The sequence below is a fragment of the Jaculus jaculus genome, chromosome 13 (assembly GCF_020740685.1).
Source record: "Jaculus jaculus isolate mJacJac1 chromosome 13, mJacJac1.mat.Y.cur, whole genome shotgun sequence".
Taxonomy (NCBI): domain Eukaryota; kingdom Metazoa; phylum Chordata; class Mammalia; order Rodentia; family Dipodidae; genus Jaculus; species Jaculus jaculus.
In genome coordinates, this window is record NC_059114.1 from 19,092,447 (window position 1) to 19,114,087 (window position 21,641).

General features: G+C 50.6%; 2 protein-coding genes across 6 annotated transcripts in view; one reads left to right on the top strand and one right to left on the bottom strand.

Annotated features, from left to right (window-relative positions):
- The window catches only part of Rnft2 (ring finger protein, transmembrane 2), a 78,115-nt gene extending 58,329 nt beyond the window's left edge, over window positions 1–19,786 (bottom strand). Inside the window, exons 1-5 of one of the 3 annotated variants that reach the window (XM_045133011.1) lie at window positions 19,664–19,786; window positions 17,526–17,696; window positions 16,938–16,996; window positions 7,989–8,464; window positions 2,561–2,637 (exon numbers count right to left, since the gene is read on the bottom strand). In XM_045133011.1, the coding sequence (XP_044988946.1) occupies window positions 2,561–2,637; window positions 7,989–8,464; window positions 16,938–16,996; window positions 17,526–17,549 (636 nt within the window). In that variant the 5' untranslated portion in view covers window positions 17,550–17,696; window positions 19,664–19,786. The other 2 variants (XM_004664152.2, XM_045133012.1) reach the window with 2 other exon arrangements.
- A 279-nt stretch (window positions 19,787–20,065) lies between these two features.
- Spring1 (SREBF pathway regulator in golgi 1) overlaps window positions 20,066–21,641 on the top strand; it is a 44,838-nt gene continuing 43,262 nt past the window's right edge. For 2 of the 3 annotated variants that reach the window (XM_004664154.2, XR_006633156.1), the window contains exon 1: window positions 20,076–20,228. In XM_004664154.2, the coding sequence (XP_004664211.2) occupies window positions 20,118–20,228 (111 nt within the window). In that variant the 5' untranslated portion in view covers window positions 20,076–20,117. Of the gene's footprint in view, window positions 20,229–21,641 lie in introns of all 3 variants that reach the window. The other variant, XM_045132022.1, reaches the window with a different exon arrangement.

Consider the following 21,641-nt stretch of genomic DNA (forward strand, 5'->3'; position numbering starts at 1 on the left):
TGGAGAGATGGCTTAGTGGTTAAGGTTCCTGCCTGCAAACCCAAAGGACCCAGATTAGATTCTCCAGAACCCACATAGGCCAGATGCCACAAGGTGGTGCATGTGTCTGGAGGCCGTTGGCAGTGGCTGGAGGCCACTGTATGTCTGTCTGTCTGTCTGTCTCTCAAATACATGAATAAAAATATTGTTAAATAATTTCCCAAATAAAATATGCACATATAGAAAAAAAATTCTGCCTGGTCTTATTGGGGCTCAAGGTCCTCCGAAGGCATATCCATGCGGTGTCCTCTCAACCCCTAATGTCCACGTCCAGAACTGTGGGGTTGTTTCCGAGAGCTAGCCCGAAAGCTCCCCTCTACGGCACTGAGTCCCCCTTCTGTTTTTCACAGCAGCTGAAAGGACTTCCATGAAAATGAGACCAAGGGTCAAGCAGGGCCACTGGCCCATCCCCTGCTCTGGACCTCAGCAGTCAAGAGCCAAGGCAGACGAAGATGGCCTCCAGGTCTGCAGAAAGCAGACGATGCTACGGAAAGTCAGAGAAGCCAGGGTCCTTCTCCGGACCACCTGCTCCTCAGAAAGCACCGCTTCCCAGAACCGCTCAATTAAATGCTCCCCGCACCTCCTGCGCACTGTCTCATTAAACTCTCTTGATGGGTCTGAATGGATGGAGCTGGAGCTGCGATGCTCTCTGACTCACACTGCGCGGTGTCCTCATAAGCTCACTTCCAGCTGAAAGAATCAGTAAGGTGGAGATACTCTGGGCTCATCCAGCCTCCCACACATCCCAGCACCCTGGAGGCTGCTTTTGCTTTCCTGTAGAATCCTGTGGCTGACCGGGAGCGGGCCTCAAATTCCTGGGAGGCAGAAGCTTTACTAGAGCTTGTAACTTGGTGTCACCGTGGGTGGATCCTGGGGTCCGGCCCCGAGGCGTGGCGGGCCTGGAATTCCAATCTAAAGGAATACGAAGTTCTGCCTGGAGTGTGCCTGCTTACGGTGTGTGGGTGGTTATCCCTCTCTCTCTGTGGTCCCGTGAAAGGGGGGTCAGATTCTTCTGCCATTATGGAACTTCCCCTAAATATGTAAGCTTCAAATAAATCCATTCCACCCATAACTGTATCTGGTCTGGACGTTTATCCCAGCAATGGGACACCTCCAGCCTTGCCCTCCCAACTCCTGTTACTATGGCTGTAAGCTGAACTCTCATAATGTTGAGGGCCACCTGCAAACCCCTCTTCAAGGCTGAGAATAGTGAGGGAACTACTGCTGGTGGGTAGGAAAACTAGGATTCGCTCCTGAAATGAACACAGGCTCTGGGTATAAATCCTGATGCCCACTTGTCTAGGTGTGTGACCTCAGGCCAGGAACTCAGTTTTCTCTCTGAGCCACTGCTCTTCAAGAAAATGCGATAGGGGGTTGGAGAGATGGCTTAGCGGTTAAGCGCTCGCCTGTGAAGCCTATGGACCCCGGTTCGAGGCGTGGTTCCCCAGGTCCCACGTTAGCAAGATGCACAAGGGGGTGCACGCGTCTAGAGTTCGTTTGCAGAGGCTGGAAGCCCTGGCGCGCCCATTCTTTCTCTCTCCCTCTGTCTTTCTCTCTGTGTCTGTCGCTCTCAAATAAATAAATAAAAATGAACAAAAAATATTAAAAAAAAGAAAATGCGATAGGGCTAGAGACATGGCTTAGCAGTTAAGGTGGTTGCCTGTGAAGCCCAAGGACCCAGGTTCAATTCCCCAGTACCTACATAAGCTAGATGCACAAGGCGGTACATACGTCTGGAGTTCATTTGCAGTGACTTGAGGCCTTGGCGCAACCATTCTCTATGATCTGCCTCTTTCTTCAATAAAAAAAATAATTAAAAAAAAAACAAGAATAAGAATGATTTTGTGGGTTGGAGAGATGGCTTAGCAGTTAAGGCACTTACCCACAAACCCTACTGACCTGAATTCAATTCCCCAGTCCCCTCGTAAGGCCAGATGCACAAAGTGGCACATGTGTCTGGAGTTCAATTGCAATGGCTGGAGGCCCTGGCACGCCCATTCATATTTCCTCTCTCTCTCCCCTCTCTCTGCCAGGCATGGTGGTGCATGTGTTTAGTCCCAGCACTCAAGAGGCAGAGGTAGGAAGGTTGCCATGGGTTTGAGGTCACTCTGAGACCACACAGTGAATTCCAGGTCACCCTGCGTGACTGTTTCCTTCTGGGGATCTGACCAGTGGAGTCCAAGTGAACCTAAGTCCAAGTCAGGTGACAGGGCCCAGGGGAAATTTTTAAAGGCTGCAGCTAGAGCTCACACTGCTCACAAGCTAACCCTGGGGTGGAGACAGCGTCCTGTATGGGCTAAAAAGGCCCAGTGTCATCAAGGGACCTTGAAAGTGGGAGAAAAAGGAGAATGACGTTTCCCTGGGTGACCATCGAAGGCAAGGAATACCGAACCTCCAGAGGAACACAGCCTCAGGACACCTTGGTCTTCACCTCGACAGACCTGCTTCAGGCTTTGGGTCTGCGGTTATTCTAAACTACCGAACCCGTGGTCACTTGTGACGGCAGCCGCAGGGTGCTCACCTTCAGGGACACCTGCTCCCGGAGGGTGGAGTTGGCGTAGGCGAAGGTGCTGGCCATCCCGATGCACACGGCGATGCCTGCGGGAAGAGGACGGAAGGTCGCACACCACACGCTCCGGCTCCTCACGCTCGGCCCGGGACCCCAGGAGTGCTGGAAGACCACCCCGCATGTCCTGGGAGTGTGCAAGCTAATTATAAAGGGGGGGAAAAGTCCCCTGACTTTTAGGGGCTATATCTCAGGGCACTGGGCCAGCAGCATGAGCTGTGTGCACAGACTGAGTTCAAGGGCTGGCTCTGCGGCCTCCGCTGTGGGAGCGTGGACAAGCCACCGCACCTCTCTGAGACCCGGTTCCGGCACCTACTCAAAGAGCAGAACGGTGACAGCGCCCGCTTCGCAGGCAGGACACGTGCAGGACAGAATCAATGGAGGCTCAGCAAATGGTGCCTCTTAACTCTTTCTGACCTTATAAAGGACTTGAGGGGTGTGAGCCATACCCACAACGCACACAGAAAAAGGGGAGAACGCCATCAGGAATGAACACTCAGTGCTAGAGGGAAGAAGGGAATCTGAGCTGACACGCAGTGACGTCCGGGCAGCTAGGAGGAAGGAAATGAATTTGATTCCAAGACTCCCGCCGCTGCCGATGCTGGCCTCACTCGGTCCTCGGCTCGCTCCCTGCATAAGATCACTGGGATCCTTCTTCAGTACTTGTAGGTGGGACAGATGTGGTTAGAGTTGGCTTTTCTTTTAAAAAAAAAAGTTAAATAGAAGGATCAGCCCAGGTGCTTTCCAGAGCTACTTCCTAGAAGGTGAATTTTTTCCGCTAAGAATTAGTAACTCCCATGGTCATTTTGTCTACTTTCCTTTCACATTAAAGAACCTAAAACAGGCTGGAGAGATGGCTTAGCCATTAAAGCATTTGCCTGCAAAGCCAAAGGACCCAGGTTCAACTTCCCAGGACCCACATAAGCCAGATACACAAGGGGACGCATGCATCTGGGGTTTGTTTGCAGTGGCTGGAAGCCCTGAGCACCCATTCTCTATCTGCCTCTTTCTGCCTCCTCCTCCTCTCTCTCAAATAAATAAATTTAAAAAATAAAAATACTTTTTAAAAAAGAATCTAAAACATATGGCTCAGCAGTTAAAGGCACTTGCATACAAAGCCTGATGTGTCTTGTTCAATTCCCCAAAACCCACATAAAGCCAGATGCAGAAAGTGGTGCATGTGTCTGGAGTTCATGCGCAGTGGCAGGAGGCTCCTTCTCCATGCATGCATACACGCATATACACACATGTGCTCTCTCTCTGACTTTCTCTCAAATCAATGAATAAGATATACATATATACACACACATACATACATATATGTGTGTATATGTACATACATATATGTGTGTGTGTATGTATATGTATGTATGTGTGTATACACACACACACACACACACACACACACACACACATATGGTTTACTTATTTGAGATAGAGAGAATGGGCACATGCCAGGGCCTCTAGCCCCAGCAAATAAATTCTAGATGCATGCGCCACCTTGTGCATCTGGCTTACATGGGTACTGGAGAGTCCAACCTAGGTCTTTAGGCTTCACAGGCAAGTGCTTTAACCACTAAGCCATCTCTCCAGCCCAATGAAATATATTTAAAAAAATAGGGACTGAAAAAAAATAGGGACTGTAGTGATGGCTCAGCAGTTAAAGGTGCTTGCTTTTGAAACCTTACAGCACAGGTTCATTCCCCAGGACACAGGTAACGCCAGGTGCACAAAGCGAGGAGTGTGTCTAAAGTTCGTTTGCAGTTGCAAGAGGCCCTGGTGCACCCATTCTCCCTCCCCTCTTCTCTCTCAAATAAATAAGTAGTAAAAAATAAAAATTAAAAGGCAAATGCAACAAAACACACTGTATGCCTGAGATCCCAGCACTCAGGAGGCTGAGGCAAGAGGATCCAGAGCTGGAGGCCCTGTGGGGTATGCAGTGAGATCCTGTCACAGCCAGCCAGCCACTGAGATAGGCAATGGTCATTCACAAGGATAAAACTCAGCCACGAGGGCTGGCTCAGGGGCACATCCCACTATTTGGGAGGGAGAGGCAGGAGGGCTGCTGTGAATTCCAGGCTAGTCTGGGGTTACATAGTGAGTTTGAGACCAGTCAGGGCTACAAATAAGGCCCCGTCTCAGAAAAGCAAACTAGGGCTAGAGAGATGGCTTGGCAGTTAAAGACACTTGTTTGCAAAACCTGACGGCCTGGGTTTGATCCCCCAGTACCCCTGTAAGACAGATGTACAAAGTGGCGTGTGCATCTGGAGTTAGTTTGCAGTGGCCGGAGCCCTGACGTGCCCATACTTACTCTCTCTGTGTCTGCCGCCCCCATAAATAAATAAAAATATCAAAACAAGCTGGGTGTGGTGGTGCACACCTTTAATCCTAGCACTTGGGAGGCAGAGGTAGGAGGACCACCATGAACTCGAGGCCACTCTGAGATTACATAGCAAATTCCAGGTCAGCCTGGGTCAGAGTGAAACCCTACCTTGAAAAACCAAAAAGAAAGAAAAAATCAAAACAATAACACAAACCTAAACAAAACTCCAAAACTTAGCTAGGCATTTGCCAGAATGCAGGGTGACATTGGACGATAGGCTGATTTGACAGCTAAGAGCAAAAAGTCAGGTGGTGACATTGGGGTACCCCAGTGAGGAAGGTGGGGTGATGGGAGTTGGCCAGAGCTCACCAGAGGGTGTGTGTGTGGGGGGAGAAGAAACAAAGATGGCCTGGGGCTGGAGAAGTGGCTCAGCAGTTAAGGTGCTGGCCTGCAAAGCCCAATGACCCGGGTTCAGTTCCCCAGTATCCATATTAAGCCAGATGCACAAAGTGGCATGCATCTGGAGTTTTCTGCAATGGCTAGAGGCCCCGGTGCACTCATTCTCTGTCTCTCTCTGTGTCTCTCTCTCTGCTGGCAAATAACTATTTAAATAAAAGACAAACTCCTCTCGAGATTTCCTCGAATGGGAAGAAGTAGGCCACAGCCCCATTTTTCCATTACTCCCACGGCAGGGTGAATGTCACGGCTGATCAGCAGTGCAGGGCACAGCAGCCTCGTGGCCCATGACCACAGTGACAGTAAGGACACTGTGCCAGTGACCATGGGGGGACCGAAGAGCATGTGTCAGGTACCTGGCTAAGCACCCACAAGTCATCACCTTGGTAACACCAACAGGTGTTACTGAGGGCCTGCTGTGTGCCAGGCTCTGCTGGGTACTTTCATGTGTGCTGGGAACGAACAGAACGGAGGTGACCACGCGCACCTGTACGACGTCTTCTCTGAGCCAGGCACCACCCTACGCGCTCTATCGGTATGACCTGCACACTGTGCCCCATGAGGCATCGCCAGCCGAGTATCTGTGGGGTTGTCCTACCATGCCCACGGAGTCCACAATCAGCAAGTTTGTCCAGTCTTGAGCATATAACATGGTGTGGATTTCTTAACTGCATTTCTTTAAATTTTTTTATTTATAGGGCTGGAGAGATGGCTTAGCGGCTAAGCGCTTGCCTGTGAAGCCTAAGGACCCCGGTTTGAGGCTCGACTCCCCAGGACCCACGTTAGCCAGATGCACAAGGGGGCGCACGTGTCTGGAGTTCGTTTGCAGTGGTTGGAGGCCCTAGCGCCCATTCTCTCTCTCTCTCTGCCTCTTTCTGTCTGTCATTCTCAAATAAAATAAAATAATATAAAAATGAACAAAAAAAATTTTATTTATATATTTGCGAGCAAAGAGGGTTGGGAAAAGAGCGAGAGAATGAGAATGAGAGAGGGGGAATGGGTGCACCAGGGCATCTTGCCACTGGACATGAACTCCAGACTCATGTGCCACTTTGTGCAGTGGCTTTATGTGGTTACTGTGGAATCGAACCCAGGCCATCAGGCTTTGTAAGCAAGTGCCTTTAACCACTGAGCCATCTCCCCAGCCCCTACTTCTTTTTAAAAGTATTTCCTTTCTCATTTATTTTAATCGACAGGTACAATTTATATGCAGTTATGGCACACAACACTTTTTATTGAACCTCATTATAATTCCCTCTACCACCCTCTCTTATTGTTTGTATGCGTGTGTGTATGGACGCACGTGTGCCACGGTGTACGTGTGGTGATCAGCAGACAACCTGGGCTGTTGGTTCTCTCTTTCCACCTCATTTTAGACAGGGGCTCTTCGTATTGGTATTTGTACTTGACTACTGGAAGGCCAGACCTGCTGGCCACGAGCTTTGGGATTCTCGTGACTCTGCCTCCCAGTGATTGGAGGCTTGTTGGGATTAGTGAGCTGCTACGTAGGTGAGGGAAGACGGACTTCGGGTCAGCAAGCTTGTGGAGCAAGCGCCTTTAACCACTCCCCGCCCCCAACACAGCACAGGTTTGCATAAAACCTAAGCACCTCCTCGTGGGCACTTTATATCTTCCTCAGGGTGTGACTCTTACTGTCTCCTGCAATATGACTGCTGCGCAAGTAACTGCTCTAATGCACTGACGAGAGGATGGTGACAAAACCAAAAAGGCCCACACGTGTTAAATACAGACACAGTTTTTCTTCCTGGACATTTTCCACAGGTGACTGTTTGAATCCACAGATACCAGGCTTGTGGATACAGAGGCCTACCTGCATTGAACAGATGATGGAACTGTGGCCCAGACAGGTTAAATAATAAACTCAGCATCCCACAGCTAGGAAGGGCAGAGCTGAAGTTGACATCCCGGAAGCCTGGGCTCTTAGTCAAAACAAGCTACTCCTTCCTTTCCACCAAATCACCAATTTAAAATGTGTCTTTAGGGCTGGAGAGATGGCTTAGCGGTTAAATGCTTGCCTGTGAAGCCTAAGGACCCCGGTTTGAGGCTCGGTTCCCCGGGTCCCACGTTAGCCAGATGCACAAGGGGGCGCACGCGTCTGGAGTTCGTTTGCAGAGGCTGGAAGCCCTGGCGCGCCCATTCTCTCTCTCTCCCTCTGTCTGTCCTTCTCTCTGTGTCTGTCACTCTCAAATAAATAAATAAAAATTAAAAAAAAAAAACTTAAAAAAATGTGTCTTTAATCCCAGTGCTCAGGAGGCAGAAATAGGAGGACCACTGTTGAGTTCAAGGTCACCCTGAGTACACAGTAAATTCCAGGTTAGCCTGGGCTAGAGTGAGACCCTACCTGGCTTGGGGGGGGGGGAGAAGTATCTACCTTCACCCACTGCACAGAGGAGGAAAGGGAGGTTCATAGAAGCCAGATGACTTGCCTAAAGGCACACAGCTAAGCAGTCAGAATTTGAACCCAGGTCGGACTCTATGCCCTGAACACTTGGTCACCACAACAGCCTCTGCTGCCTTGTCCTGCTCTGGCCATGCCGGGGGGCCCCCTACCCCAAGGAACTATAGGCCCATGGTGCCACTCACCCAATTTGTGCTGGAAACACAGTTTGGCCAGGAGGATGAGGATGAAGGGCAGTCCCTTCTGCAGCCAGAAGATCACGGCTTTCAGCTCGGACAGTGCAGGTGCGGGGGTCCCTGGCTGCTCCTCGCCGCCCTCCTCCGAGTGTCCACGGTGGTCCCCGCCCACGTGCTGCAGCAGGGAGCTTCCACGGTGGCCTCCGTGGTGGAAGTGGTGATGGGGCTGGCGGTGGTGGTAGGAGGTGCCACCCTCGCTGCTGCGGCTGCCGGTCTCCTCCCTGGCTGCAGGCATCGGGATGAACACGTCCCCGCCGCCAGCCGCTGACCCCAGCACCAGGCCGGCTGGGAAGGGGTTAGTGGGTAGGGCGCTGGCCAGGCCAGAGAAGAGAGCGGGCGGGGACGCTGTCTCTGCCTTCAGGCTCTCGAACACTCCGCCCTCATCCACGCTGGCCTCGGGGCTGAGCGTCTGGCTGCTGCGGCTTCTGTGGGACAAAAATGCCAGGGTTTGCATTTGCCTGTCCCCCCCACACTGGAGCTTGGTCCCCAAAAGGAAGAGAATAAGGACAAGACCAAAAAGACCCATACATGTTAAGACAGATGTCATCTTCTTCCTGGATATTTTCCATATGTAGTTGTTTGAATGAATGCACAGGTGCAGGCCTAATGTACACGCTATCTTAACCTGCACTCAACAGATGGTGGTGAAACTTGAAGGGTGGACATTCAGAGGAGGATCGGGGGAGGCAACTTGAATTAAATGAGATCATAAGGGTGGAATACCCAGACCTGGGGGCTTTAGGTAAAGAGGCAGGGAACCAGAAGCAACACACATGCGCACGCACGCACACACACACACACGCACACGTATACTCTGTGTCACAAGCCATTCAGAACAGCCTACTGGACTGTGCCATCAAGAAACCCATGGCCAGACGCAGATCTTGGACTTCCAGAGATGTGCCCTAAGCAAACCTCCTTTCCTTAGTAACTCATCCATCCTGTGGCGGTCTGTTCTTGCAACAGAAAATGAACCAACATTAGAAAAGAAGCAGAAAGATTGTGTGCCTATAGGGAAGGGAGGCAGATAATTATCAGTCATGTGATGGACCCAACTGTGTCCTCACAGTTCTGGGTGAAGGTCAGTGGTGGTTTTGAATATAATGTCCCCATTGCCTCAGGTGTTTGTGACTGTTTCCTACTTAGTCCCCACCTAGTGGAGTGTGTGGGAGCCCTGCTGAGGGAAGTGTGTCATGAGGGGTGGACCTGGGGGCCAATCTGGCTCTGTGTGGTCAGTCACACATCCTTGCAGGTCCTGGATGTTCTCCGCCTGCTGTGTGTATGCAATGAAGTGAGCCAGCTTCCTCTACCATGACAGAGCTTCCTGTGGAAACCATACTCCTGAGATAAACCCTATCCTTCCAGACACTGCTTCTAGTTGGGTGTTTGTCCCAGGAACAAGAAGGAACTGTAGCAAGGTGCTAAGCTCCCGCATCCCAGAAGGTGACTTTATTCAGAGACACAGTGTTAGGAGGGGTAATAAAGTTGAAACAAACGACATCATTATGTCGGACCTTACTGCAGTGTGACTGGGGTGCTGATAAGAAGAGACATTGGGGTACAGACACACAAAAGCAGACCATGGCTGAACACAGAGCAGGTGGCCATCTACCAGCCAAGGAGAGCGCCTGCAGAATGAGTGTTGCCTTATGGACACCTTGACCTTGAATATCCAGCTTCTAGGACTGTGAGAAGAGAAAGCTGTCGTTGAACCTACCAGTGTGTAATGCCTTGTGACAGCTTGAGCAGATGAATTGAAAAAAATACTAGCAATAGAAGTGCAGCCAGGTGACACAGGCCTACAATTCCAGCTACTTGGAAGGCTGCAAGTTCAAGGTCAACCCCGGGCAACATAGTTAAACCCTGTCTCAAAGTAAAAAGAAGGGGGTCGGGGAGGGGATAGCATAATGGTTAAGACACTTGCCTACAAAGCCAAAGAACCTAGGTTCAATTCTCCAGGACCCACGTAAGCCAGATGCACAAGGTGACACATGCATCTGGAGTTCACTTGTAGTGGCTGGAGGCCCTGGTGTGTCCATTCTCTCTCTTTCTCCCTCTCCCTGCCTCTTTTCCTCAAATAAATAAATAAAATTTTTTGAAAAGGGCTGGGGATGTAGCATAGTACTAGGGTGCTTGCCTAGCATGCATGAAGCTCTGGGTTCAATCTTCTGTAATGTAAAGAAAAAAAATAGGGTCATAATTTTTACTTAAAATCTACTTTGTGGCAGACACTTCTGTGTGTTCCCTTGACTGATCCATGAAATCCTCCTACTAACCCTGGAATTAGGTCCTGATAATGTACCTATTTTATGGATAAAAATAATCTAGCACACATAGAGAAAGTCACCTTCCCAGAGGTACACAGACGGTAAGAAATGGGAGTAGGGCGGATTTGATCACAGGTGGACTAATGTTAGAGACCTCCCCTTTCCTGGTAGGGTCTCATGTAGCCCAGGCTATCCCTGACTTTGTCTATGTGGCCAACAATGGCCTTGAACTTCTGATCATCCTACCTCCACTTCCTGAGTGCTAGCATCCCCGGTGTGGACCGTTGTGCCTGGTTTCTGCAACGCTGGGTGATCGAACCCAGGGCTTCACGCACGCATCCTGACACACCCCCAACACTGGGTCCAGCTTCTTAACTTCACCCACTTTCCACTGCCCCGTAAAGATTTTACATTTGACCTTGCCTGACCCAGCCTCTATCCATCATATGTATCTGACTATTTCACTATCTCACTGAAAGTCCTGCCAATGTACATTTCTTTAAGTCTCTGACGAATCTCAAGATAGGTGCTAATCGCGTTCCCACTTTACAGAGAAAGAAAGGGAGGTCCGGGCAGATAAGCCTGCCGGCAACTCCAGCTGACCTCACTCCAAACTCCAATCTCATCCTTGGGCCTCTTTCCACCACTCAAGGGTTTCCTGCTATAGGCTGCTGTGGTCACAGGCTGGTCCCTAGCCTGACTCCACCCCATCCAGGTGACCTCTGCCCATCCCTCAGGTGGCAGTGACCTTTCCTCCTTGATGGACAGTGGACACCCCTTGCTTTTGGACTTCTTTTTACTTTGTTTTACTTATTATTTATTTGAGAGAGAGAAAGAGAGAATGGACACACCAGGGCCGCCAGCCACTGCAAACAAACTCCAGACACATGCACCACCTTGTGCAGCTGGCTTATGTGGGCCCTGGGAAATCGAACCTGGGTCCTTAGGCTTTGTAGGCAAGTGCCTTAACAGCTAAGCCATCTCTCCAGCCCTTCTAGACCACTTTGAACCCAGCACCCTCCTGCACAGAATCGATTACAGTTGTCAATTAAGTGTGTGTATCTTTCCCTTGAGGCCTGCCTAGGCTCTCAATCTTGGCTGCGGGATGTAGTCACTGTGGGCAGTTTTGGAGAAATACAGGTGCTCTGGCCCCAGTGGAGACCAAATGCATCAATGTCTTTGGGAATGGGCTCAACTTCTTAGGTCCCCTGGTGATTCCAGGGGGCAGGCAGTGACAGGGACAAAGACCACACCTGCTCACGACCCTTCATGTCTCTGCATCAGGCCCAGCACAGTCCCGTTGGCACACAGAGCGTGCTCAGCGAATGGTGCCGGAGGAGTGCGTGCGTGACCACACTAAGCTCCGAGAAAGCCTGCGCTTGCAAATGACCTTTGCTGAAGCCTGGCATTCCCTAAACTCATGCGATCACAGAACTGCCTCTGTCACTGGAGACCCTGTGAAGGTCTTGCAGGGCAGCTGTGCCACACAGCAGGTGGCATGGGTGGGCAGAGTCTCGGGACCACTGCTCTGGCTTCCCGAGCCAGACCTGGTGTTGTGTTATCCTAAGCCCAGAGCATCTTGAAGATGGCTATCTTGTACCTCCTCCCTGCCACTCCCCTTCCCTGCTGGCTCCAAGCTTGGGAATTGCGTGGTCCTCATCCTTTGGGCTCTAGGTAGAATTCTGAAGATGTTAATGGAAACAACAGACACCATGGCTATGAGTCCCAAGGGGCCTCGAGTGTCTCTGTACATAGACACAGCTCGGGTCAGAAAGCAGGAGTCCTGGCAGTGCCCACGCTGGCCCATGTGGCTCCTGCCTTCCCAGGGGACCCTGGAAAGCCTCCTGCCTTCCCTGAGCTCACCTGAGTGCTCAGTACTCCAGTGAACTCCAGTACAACCAGGGGAGGAGTGACCCACAAAGGGCTTTTTATAGCTTCCCTGGGACCCTCTCCCGCATCCAGCTGGGACTGCAGCCTAAATGGGGAAAGAATACTCCTTTGGGGAGAGTTGGGGATGGAGGCTGTACTTCCAATTTAACCACATGTGAGCTGTGGCTCTGGAAGTCGAGAAAGGATTCACCCAAAGAAGCCAAATGCGGTGTTTGAAAATAACCTATGGAATTAACCTAAACCTTCACTCTGCCACAACTTGGGTGTGTGACTTTAGGTAATTGACTTCCCCTCTCTGAACCTCGGTCTCTCATCTGTAGAATGGGAGTAAAACAGTCCTGACTGAACCAAGATAATATCAAAGCAGCATGGAGTAACTGACTAATATACGGTGGTCAGGATTTTTCTGCCATGGTCTCTTGTCCCGAATGATACTGGGGTTCACAACTGAGCAATCAGCAAAGCTGACTTAAGGAGGGAAGAGTCCATCAGGCATCCTGACCACAGGACAGAGGCTGGTCGTGAAGCTTTACCCCCACTCCCTCATGCATAAGCGACTCCGAGATTGAGCATCTGACATCTTATGGCTGAAGAAACAGAGACGCAGGCGCGACCTTGTTACGTCTTAGCCTGCACCTATGGCTGTGGCAAGATGCCTGAGCCTGGGGAACCATGTTGTGGAGCACTGGCCTCTGGCATGACAAGGCCATCACCATCTTGATATTACCCCTGCCTTGAGACCCTCACAAGACCAGGCCACACGGAAGAAGTGAGGAAGAGGGTCATAGGGCCCTCACCTGAGATTACAGCTACTTCCTCCCTTTTATCCACCCAATCACCAGGTGCCTGCAGTCCTGCGTAGTTTGACATGGCCTTGGGAGAGGTTAGAGTACATAGGAGCTGGAAGCCTAAGGGAAGGGGAGACTCTGTGAGTTGTCATACATGCTCCTGTAAGGAACCCCAATACACTCACTGATGGACCAAGCTAGATTGTTCCCCTAGCCTGCTGTGGCCCTCTCTATCTGCGGTGAATAAACTCCCCAGGAAAAGTCAGACAATGTTTAGAAAGAATAAAGGTTCATTTGGTACATTCTGGAGACTGGCATCTGTTGCACTGTAACATAGCCAGGGGCATGCCACGTCAAGACAGCAAGTGTGCCGACTGGGGTTTTCTTCTTCTTATAAAGCCACCAAGGACATCGCGGTGGCTCATCCTGAAGGCCTCACTGGATCCTTAGCATTTCCCAAAGGCCCTGACTCCCAGTCCCAACAACGTATCGATTTGTGGGTGAAGTTGCCAACCAGTCAATTCTAGGGACCCTTCCAAACAGCACATGGGAAGTGAATGAGCTGTGATTTGGGTGGAGGGGTTTAACACACAGCCAGTGCTCATCCTGATACCAGATGTGGTCCCAAGGACGGGAAAGAACCATACCAGGCATGGTTTTGCAGCCCGCTTTGGACTAGGAGGTGGGAAAGGAACAGCCTGGTTGTCCATTCCTTGGACATCGACACTAGCAGAGATTCTGGGGCCGAGAGACTGGCACATCCTGAGAATGGGCCCCGTGGTGTGCTCTCCTGGGTTTAAATACACAAATAGAAATTCTAGCTCATAAGTGTTTTAATGGTGTCCTTTCTTAGATTCCGTATTTGTCTGTTTGGATTCATTCAGCCCAGGACCAAATGAGAGGCTCAAGTTGCTTAAACGTCCCCCACAAAAATCCTGAGCTCACACTCTTATCTCTTCTTTAAAAAAAATATTTTAATTTTTATTTATTTGCAGAGAAAATAGAGGGGGGTTGCGGAAGGAGGAAGAATGGGCACACCAGGGCCTCCAGCCACTGCAAACAAACTCTAGATGTATGCGCCACTTTGTGCATGTGGCTTTATGTGGGTACTGGGGGGTTGAACCCAGGTCATTAGGCTTTGCAGGCAAGCGTCTTAACCACTGAGCCATCTTAACAGTCTTCTTGTCTCTTCTCCTTCTCCTTCTCCTTCTTCTTCTTCTTCTTCTTCTTCTTTTTGTTTTTTTTGAGGTAGGGTTTCATTCTGGTCCAGGCTGACATGGAATTCACTATGTAACCTCGAACTCACGGCGATCCTCCTACCTCTGCCTCCCAAGTGCTGGGATTAAAGGTATGCGCCACTACGCCCGGCTTGTCTCTTCTTTATCTAACTCATGCATGCAGCCAGTATTTCTACTGTCTTAAACCACTAGGGATTAAACCACCTAGAGGCCAACTGAGGCTCCACAGCCCACCTGCACTGTTCAGAGAAGTCGTTAGCTAGCTGTTCACCCTACCTGGTCTTTCCTTCCACAAAGGCTTTGCCTCTCTCTCTTTCCTACTGTGAGTCCCAGAGCTCACTCCTCCTGCCCCCCTTCCCTCCTCCGACCAGGCCATGCTGGGCTGTGTCAGCAGTTCAAGAACCACTTCCTGTTATGCTAATGATAAAGGAAAGGACTCCTGGGCTGAAGAGAGGGAATGCCACCTTTCCCTCATCTGGAACTCACTACCTCATAGGGCAGTTTACCCGCCCCTATTAAAAAAAAAAACAAAAAAAAAAAAACAACTTTATTTATTTATTTGAGAGAGAGAAAAGGTGAGCCAGGACTCTAGCTGCTGCAAACAAACTCCAGACACATGTGCCACCTTGTGCATCTGGCTTATGTGGGTCCTGAGGAATTGAACCTGGGTCCTTTGGCTTTGCAGGCAAACACCTTAACACCTTAAGCCATCTCTCATAACTCTTAAAACCTTATTCCTCTCTCTCTTCCTTTTTGCCCTTTCCCTCTCTCTAGTTAATTCCCTCTATTTCTCTCTTCTGCCTCACTAGCCTATTACATCTCTCTCCCTCTCATTCTTTTTTAAAAAAAACATTTCATTTATTTATTTGAGAGACAAAGAGAGGGAGACAGACAAGAAAGAGACAATGTGTACAGCATGGCCTCCTGCCACTGTAAACGAACTCTAGATGTATGCACCACCTTGTTCATCTGGCTTTACCTGGGTACAGGGGAAATGAACCCAGGCCATCAGGCTTTGAAAGCAAGTGCCTTAACCACTGAGCCATCTCTCCAGCCCTCCTCCTCTCTCTTTACCCAGTGGTCCAATGCCTCTCTGTCGCGATGGCTTCAGACCCCACCCATCTCTCCTGGTGTGGCAATAAAGTCTCAGGCTCAAGAAACAGTATGTCTTGGTGCCTCTATCTTGAACTCAAAACCTGACACCCATCTTTTGACCAACGCCAGTGCTTCTCACAATATCCTGAGGCAAGTGATGTGCCATCTTCATGCAGGCAATGAAGAGCCTCTCACAATGTCATTGGTCCCTCTGTACTCCTCCTCAGAGCCATGGACTGAAGGTCAAGGTCTCCTCCAGCAGCAGGTGCTGAGGCCCCAGCCACCCCTCAAAGTGATGGTGTTAGGAGGTGGGGCCTCGAGAGGGTGATTAGGTCATGAATGGGATTCCCGCCTTTATAAAAAGGCCTCAGGGGGGTTGGAGAGATGGGTTAACAATTAAGGCATTTGTCTGCAAAGCCAAAGGACCCCAGTTCAATTCCCCAGGATCCATATAAGCCAGATGCACAAAGGGGTGCATGTGTCTGGAGCTCGTGTGCAGTGGCTGGAGGCCCTGGCATGCCCATTCTCTCTCTCCCTCTCTCTGCCAAATAAAAAAAAAAATTTACAAAACTTAATTTTTTTAAAAAGGCCTCAGGGTTTGGAGAGATGGCTCAGCAGGCAAAGTGTTTGACAGCCTGGGTTCGATTCTCCAGTACCCATGTAAAGCCAGATACACAAGGCAGTGAATGCACGTGGAGTTGGTTTGTAGCAAGAGGCATTGATGTTCCCCTTCTCCCTCCCTCTCTTTCTCTGCTTGAAAATAATTAAAAAAAAAAAACTTAAGGTCTCAGAGAGACCCTTTGCCCTTTCCACCATGTGCACATAAGCAAACCTCTATAGAGGAACCAGGAAGCAGTTCTCACCAGACACTGGATCTTCCAGTACCTTGACCTTGGACTTCCTAGGCTGCAGAATTGTGAGAAATAAATGCTTGTTGTGTGAGCCCCTAGCCTACAGTATCTTTGTTACAGCAGCCAGAACAGACTAAGACATCGCCCTATAAATTGAAAAAAATCCCACAAGCACAACCTGAAACACGTCACGTAGGTAGCTCAGTCGTTTGGGAATGACCTACCAGCAATGACAAGCCACTATATGTTGAATCATTAGGGTTAGAGATATAAGACCATCACTCTGTGCTGTGGTTTGAGTGTGATGTGAGGTGTTTTTAATGGTTTATCTGTAAAGCTTGGTCCCCGTGGTGGTATTATAGGGAGGTGTCGTGGCCCTTTAGGGGGTGGGGCTTAGTGGCTTAGATCCTTGGTAGTGTGTCCTGGAAGGAGGTTGTGGGAACCCATTCTCGTCCTCTCAGCCAGGATCCCACACATGCAGCCATCACTACCATCCATGCCAGGAGGTGATGAAGGGACTGCTGCTGAGCCTGCTTTAGGTCGCTGGATCTAAATAAACCTTTTCTTTTTCTAAAGTCAGTTGCCTTGGGTATTTTGCTATAGGAATGCGAAGCTGACGAATATGCAATGCAAAGTCATTTTCAGATCAGATCTTTTGTAACTCAAACAACTGATGCTGCCAAGCAGGTGTTATTCACCCAGTTCCAGTCTGACCTTCACCACCCAGAGCCCAGGGTCCTCCGAGGGAGGGAAAGCAGGGGACGCCTACCTTTCAGGTGGGATGTTGTCCGTGTTGCTACTGTGACGTCTCTGCATTTTCCTTAACACCTGAAAGCCAACACACATGCATGAGCCACGTCTCACCACGTTCCCCTTGCCTACATATTGCTACAGTAACTTGTATAAGTACTGCCTGTATCTTCCATCCCTACCAAGCTCTGGTGTTTTCCAAATGTTTCTATCACTTCTGCCACACAATTCTTAATTCAGCAGCCAGCGCCATAGGGAAGAATGACTGTCCCCATTTCACAGATGAGAATACCGAGGCCCAGAGGGTGAAGGCAGTCCTAATGCAAAAGAAGGCAATGGGTGGGGCAGCAGACAGCTGCCAGATGGGATGAAGTAAGTGGGAAACTAGGAAAATAATGCTGTGTTATTTTCCACAAAATCAGTCACTTCTCTGTGGCCCCTGGCTCCCCAGGTATTCCATGAGGAGTGGAAACTGTGTTGGTGCTACAGTGGTGGGCATAACTGACTTCCAGGAGGGGTGTGGCAGGGTTAAGCCCAAAGCTTCCTTTCATCTTGCTTATCTGTTAAAGAGGCAGCGCAGGCGTGGGTTTTTGCAGGGACATGTCACCTGGTTCACTGTGAGGAGCCACATGGACTTCAGAACTCCATTTCGAAGACACCTGTGGTGGGTATTTAGGGCTTCTGACGGGGAGGCAATCACTGGGTCCAGGGACAGCAAGCCTTCTCCTCTTCCCCTTCAATGGATGTGCAGGTCGGGAAGCTTAGCAGACTCCAAACCCTGGGCGACATGGAGCACTTAGGTGAATTGGCAATGGATGGCCCGAGCCGCCTAATGAGTGTTGGGACATCACTGACAATGATAACAGACAATTCCCTTTTGCTCATGTCTGCAGGTGGCCTCTCACTCTTTTATTTTTTAAATACTTTATTTATTGGGGAGGGGGGAGAGAATGAGTGTGCCAGGGCCTCCAGCCACTGCAAACAAACTCCAGATGTATGTGCCACCTTGTGCCTCTGGCTTAAGTGGGTACTGCGGACTGGAACCTGGGTCCTTAAGCTTTAAGCTTTTTAAGCAACTTAACTGCTAAGCCATCTCTCCAGCTCCTTGATTCTCTTTGAGATGTTCTTAATGCATCTTGTCCTCTTATCAAATGTCAAATCCCATATTGGGGAATATGGAAAATGAGTTTTACGATGCCCAATGGCTTCCCACTGAAACCAGAGCAGAATCCAAGCTCTGCCCACAGCCCACAGACTCTGCCTGAAGCCATTCCACCTGTTTCCAACCTCAGCTCCCCCAGTTTCTTTCTAAGCACCCCCCTCCAGACACACTTGGCTTTTCTCTTTCCATTTTTTTCATGCTGTCCCTGCCTCAAGGCCTTTGCACTTGAAGTTCCCTCTCTCTGGAATGCTTTGAACTTGGCACAGCTAGTTCTCTCAAGGCAAATGGCACCTTCTTCCAGGCCCTGCCTCCTCACCTCTGGCTACCTCCTGACATTGTCCTATATATATATTTTTTTTTCACAGCACTTACCAATTACTTATATACATGTTATTTATTTGTGATCTACTCGACTCTGACTCCTCTCCATTGGACATTCTAAATATGAATAACAAGAAAACAGAGATCCTGTCCACTTGGTTCTGCCTTCCCCCCACCTCAGTACCTAGAACACTGACTGGCATGAAGGGTACTCAAGTACTTATGCAAAGATCAAAACACCTATGGGCTCACAGTTACACAGGTCTCCAAACTGACTGTCATCTCCTTTCACACCAAGGAGGAAATCAAGGCCAGATGCTTTCCATAACCACGCTTACCATCCCGCAGTTATTGTACCACACAGGACCACGGGCCACCTAGCTCTTGGTGTAGCGCCCCCACCACTGGCCTCTGAATGGCTTTGCAATCCTGTCCAGTCTTCTCCGAGGCCTCTCAGGCCATAGAAACCCACCCCCTAAAAAACTGACTCAGAAATGGGTCCTCAGCACCATCTTTATCTACAGACAAGTGCTCCCATCACCAAACGACACACTAGCCCTACCAATTTCACATACAATGGAAAGCTCGGCTGGAAAGGAGGACTAAAGACCTGAGTTCCATTCCCCAGTACTCACGTAAAGCCAGATGCACAAAGTGGCACATGCACCTGGAGTCTGTTTGTAGCGGCTAGAGGCCTTGATGCTACCATTCTCTCGCTCTCTCTTTCCCCCCCTCTCTGCTTGCAAATAAATAAAAATATTATTTTTAAGAAGAAAAGCACATTACGTAAATATTTCTCAAGAACGTGTTATCTAGTGTAATAACCTCTACCCCTACCTACTCTTCATCCTTGGGAAAAATACAACAGGGCAAAATCTGACAGTTTCCCAAGCCAAAATGCTCCTGAATCTCTGCAGGAAGCCGGCCGTACACAATTATTTCAGTACCGAATACTGGAATAAATTTTGCACATGGGATGCATTCAAAAAAAACTAATACCCCTCCCTGTTCCATACATCCTATACCTCCCTATGAAGCTTGCCAGGTCTTAAGCTGTGTCCCCAGGCCGCTAACAAGGCCCGCACCGCCAACATGCGAGAAAGCATCTCCTGCTTGTCAGGGAAGCAGCAGGTTCACTTCGCATCCATCATCGCGAACGCTTCCCGTTCGCTGAAACCAACACATCGAATAAGAACACAATAGGGCTGCAAGGGCAGGCCCACGCCCGGGGTGGGAATAAAGCATCTCATTCTCTTCTTTACCTGGCCACACAATTCAGCAATCTCAGCCGCATCCCGGTCCAGCAGAGCCAATCATTCGCGCCGCCGGGGCCGGCACACGTGACTTCCGAGTGCTTCCGGCCTCTGTTGGGGGGTGGGGGGCGGGTGTGTTCTGTCTCAAGTTGACTGGGATCGGCGCTAGGACCCAGCAGGCAGCGCTACGCCGACTACGCTAGGCCACACCCCCCAGATCCCGAGTGAACCAATAGGAAGCCGCTGCTCCCCCGCCAAGACCAATGACGAGGAGGCGCGGGCGGGGACGCAACGGGGAGGGGCGGGGCTGCGCGCGGGTCACGTGGGGCGGCGCCGGGTGTCCGCGAGGAGCGGCGCGGCGCGGAACGGAGGGGGAACGGAGGGGAGGATGGCGCTGGGGTGCCTCGCGTAGAGGCCATGCCGCCGGGCCCGGGCCCCGGCCCCGCTCCGCGTCCGCGCCGGTATGGTGAACCTGGCGGCCCTGGTGTGGCGCCGGCTTCTGCGGAAGCGGTGGGTGCTCGCCCTGGTCTTCGGGCTCTCGCTCGTCTACTTCCTCAGCAGCACCTTCAAGCAGGTCAGTGACCGTCCGTGCGTCGGGGACCGGGCTGGGGGCGACGACGCTCCTGAGCCCCCGGGGCTCGGTGGACTCGAAGCCGCGCCCTCCAGCCGAGGCTGAGGCTATCACTCCTGTTCAGGGGCTTCTCCTGGGTCATCCCTGGTATTTTGGGCACCTCCTTGGCTCTCCACCTGCCGGGGCGGGGCGGGGAAAGCGTGGGGGGGGCGTGCCCTTTCTCACCTGGGGACCGGTGGCGTCCCCACACCTCAGCCCGGAGACCCGAGCAGGCTTGGAGAGGTGGAGGTGGCCGGGCCTGGGTGGCTCAGCAAGACCCTCGGAGCGTCCCCCACCTCCCCCCATTTCCGTGCACAGCTTAGATCTTTAATTTCATGTTTTGTCCCAGGTGACGATTCCTTGGAGAGAGCTGGCCGCGGACTTTACATGCAATGCTACCCGAAGGTTGTTTAGAAGCCCAACTCGAACGAGCGTTTGAGTTGTTAGGAAGAGAGCTTACATCCAGGGTGCGAGGACAGCCTTTAACGAGGCGCTGGTCCTAATGGAGACCCCCCCCCCCTTCTAGTTCTCGTGCGTACTGAGCAGATTAGTATTAGCTAAATAAAACTAGATGCCTGGCGGGGGTGGGTGGCGCAAGTCTTTAACCCTAGCGCTCGGGAGACAGAGGCTAAGAGGATCGCTGTGAGTTCGAGGCCAGCCTGGGACTACAGAGAGAGAGAGAGAGTGTGTGTGTGTTTCAGGACAGGCTGGGCTAGAGTGAGACTCTACCTTGAAAACAAACAAAACGCCTAGATGTCACCTTATTTTTAGTGGGATCTCTATTCCACTGCTCACCTTGGACCGCCCCAACAAGGAAGAGGGTTGCAAGCCTTTTTTGCTGGCCAGGTTGTGTGTGAGCAGCCACGAGAGCCTCTGCCCTGTGTTTTCTGCTTCCTCTAGACTCCTCCTCACAATCCTGTGCTGTTTCATGGACCTTTGAGTGCCGTGTGCCAGGGCTCAGCCCGCTGGCTTCCTCTCTCTGCCTGCCTCAGGGCTGGCTGGCCTTACTCAGCAGCTGGATGATAGATCATCCCAGCCTAGACCTGATCAGAAAGTTGCAGATTCTTCTAGCTTTTTACTTCGTATCTTTTCTTCCTTTAAAAAAAAAAAAAAAAAACTTCAAATAGGTTATTTCTTTGAAGGTAGGGTTCTGCTATGAAGCCCAGGTTGGCTTCAAACTCCAGATCCACCTGCCTCAGCTTCTTGGTGTAGTGTAATACCGGGTTACAGGTAGATCTCCTGCACCCAGCTAGAACAGAGCTTTTAGTTTTAGAAGTTTATTTTTATTAGAGACTGGCGGGGGGGGGGGGGGATGAATGAATGAATGGGCAATCCAGGGCCTCTAGCAACTTCAAAGCAACTCCAGACACATGTGCC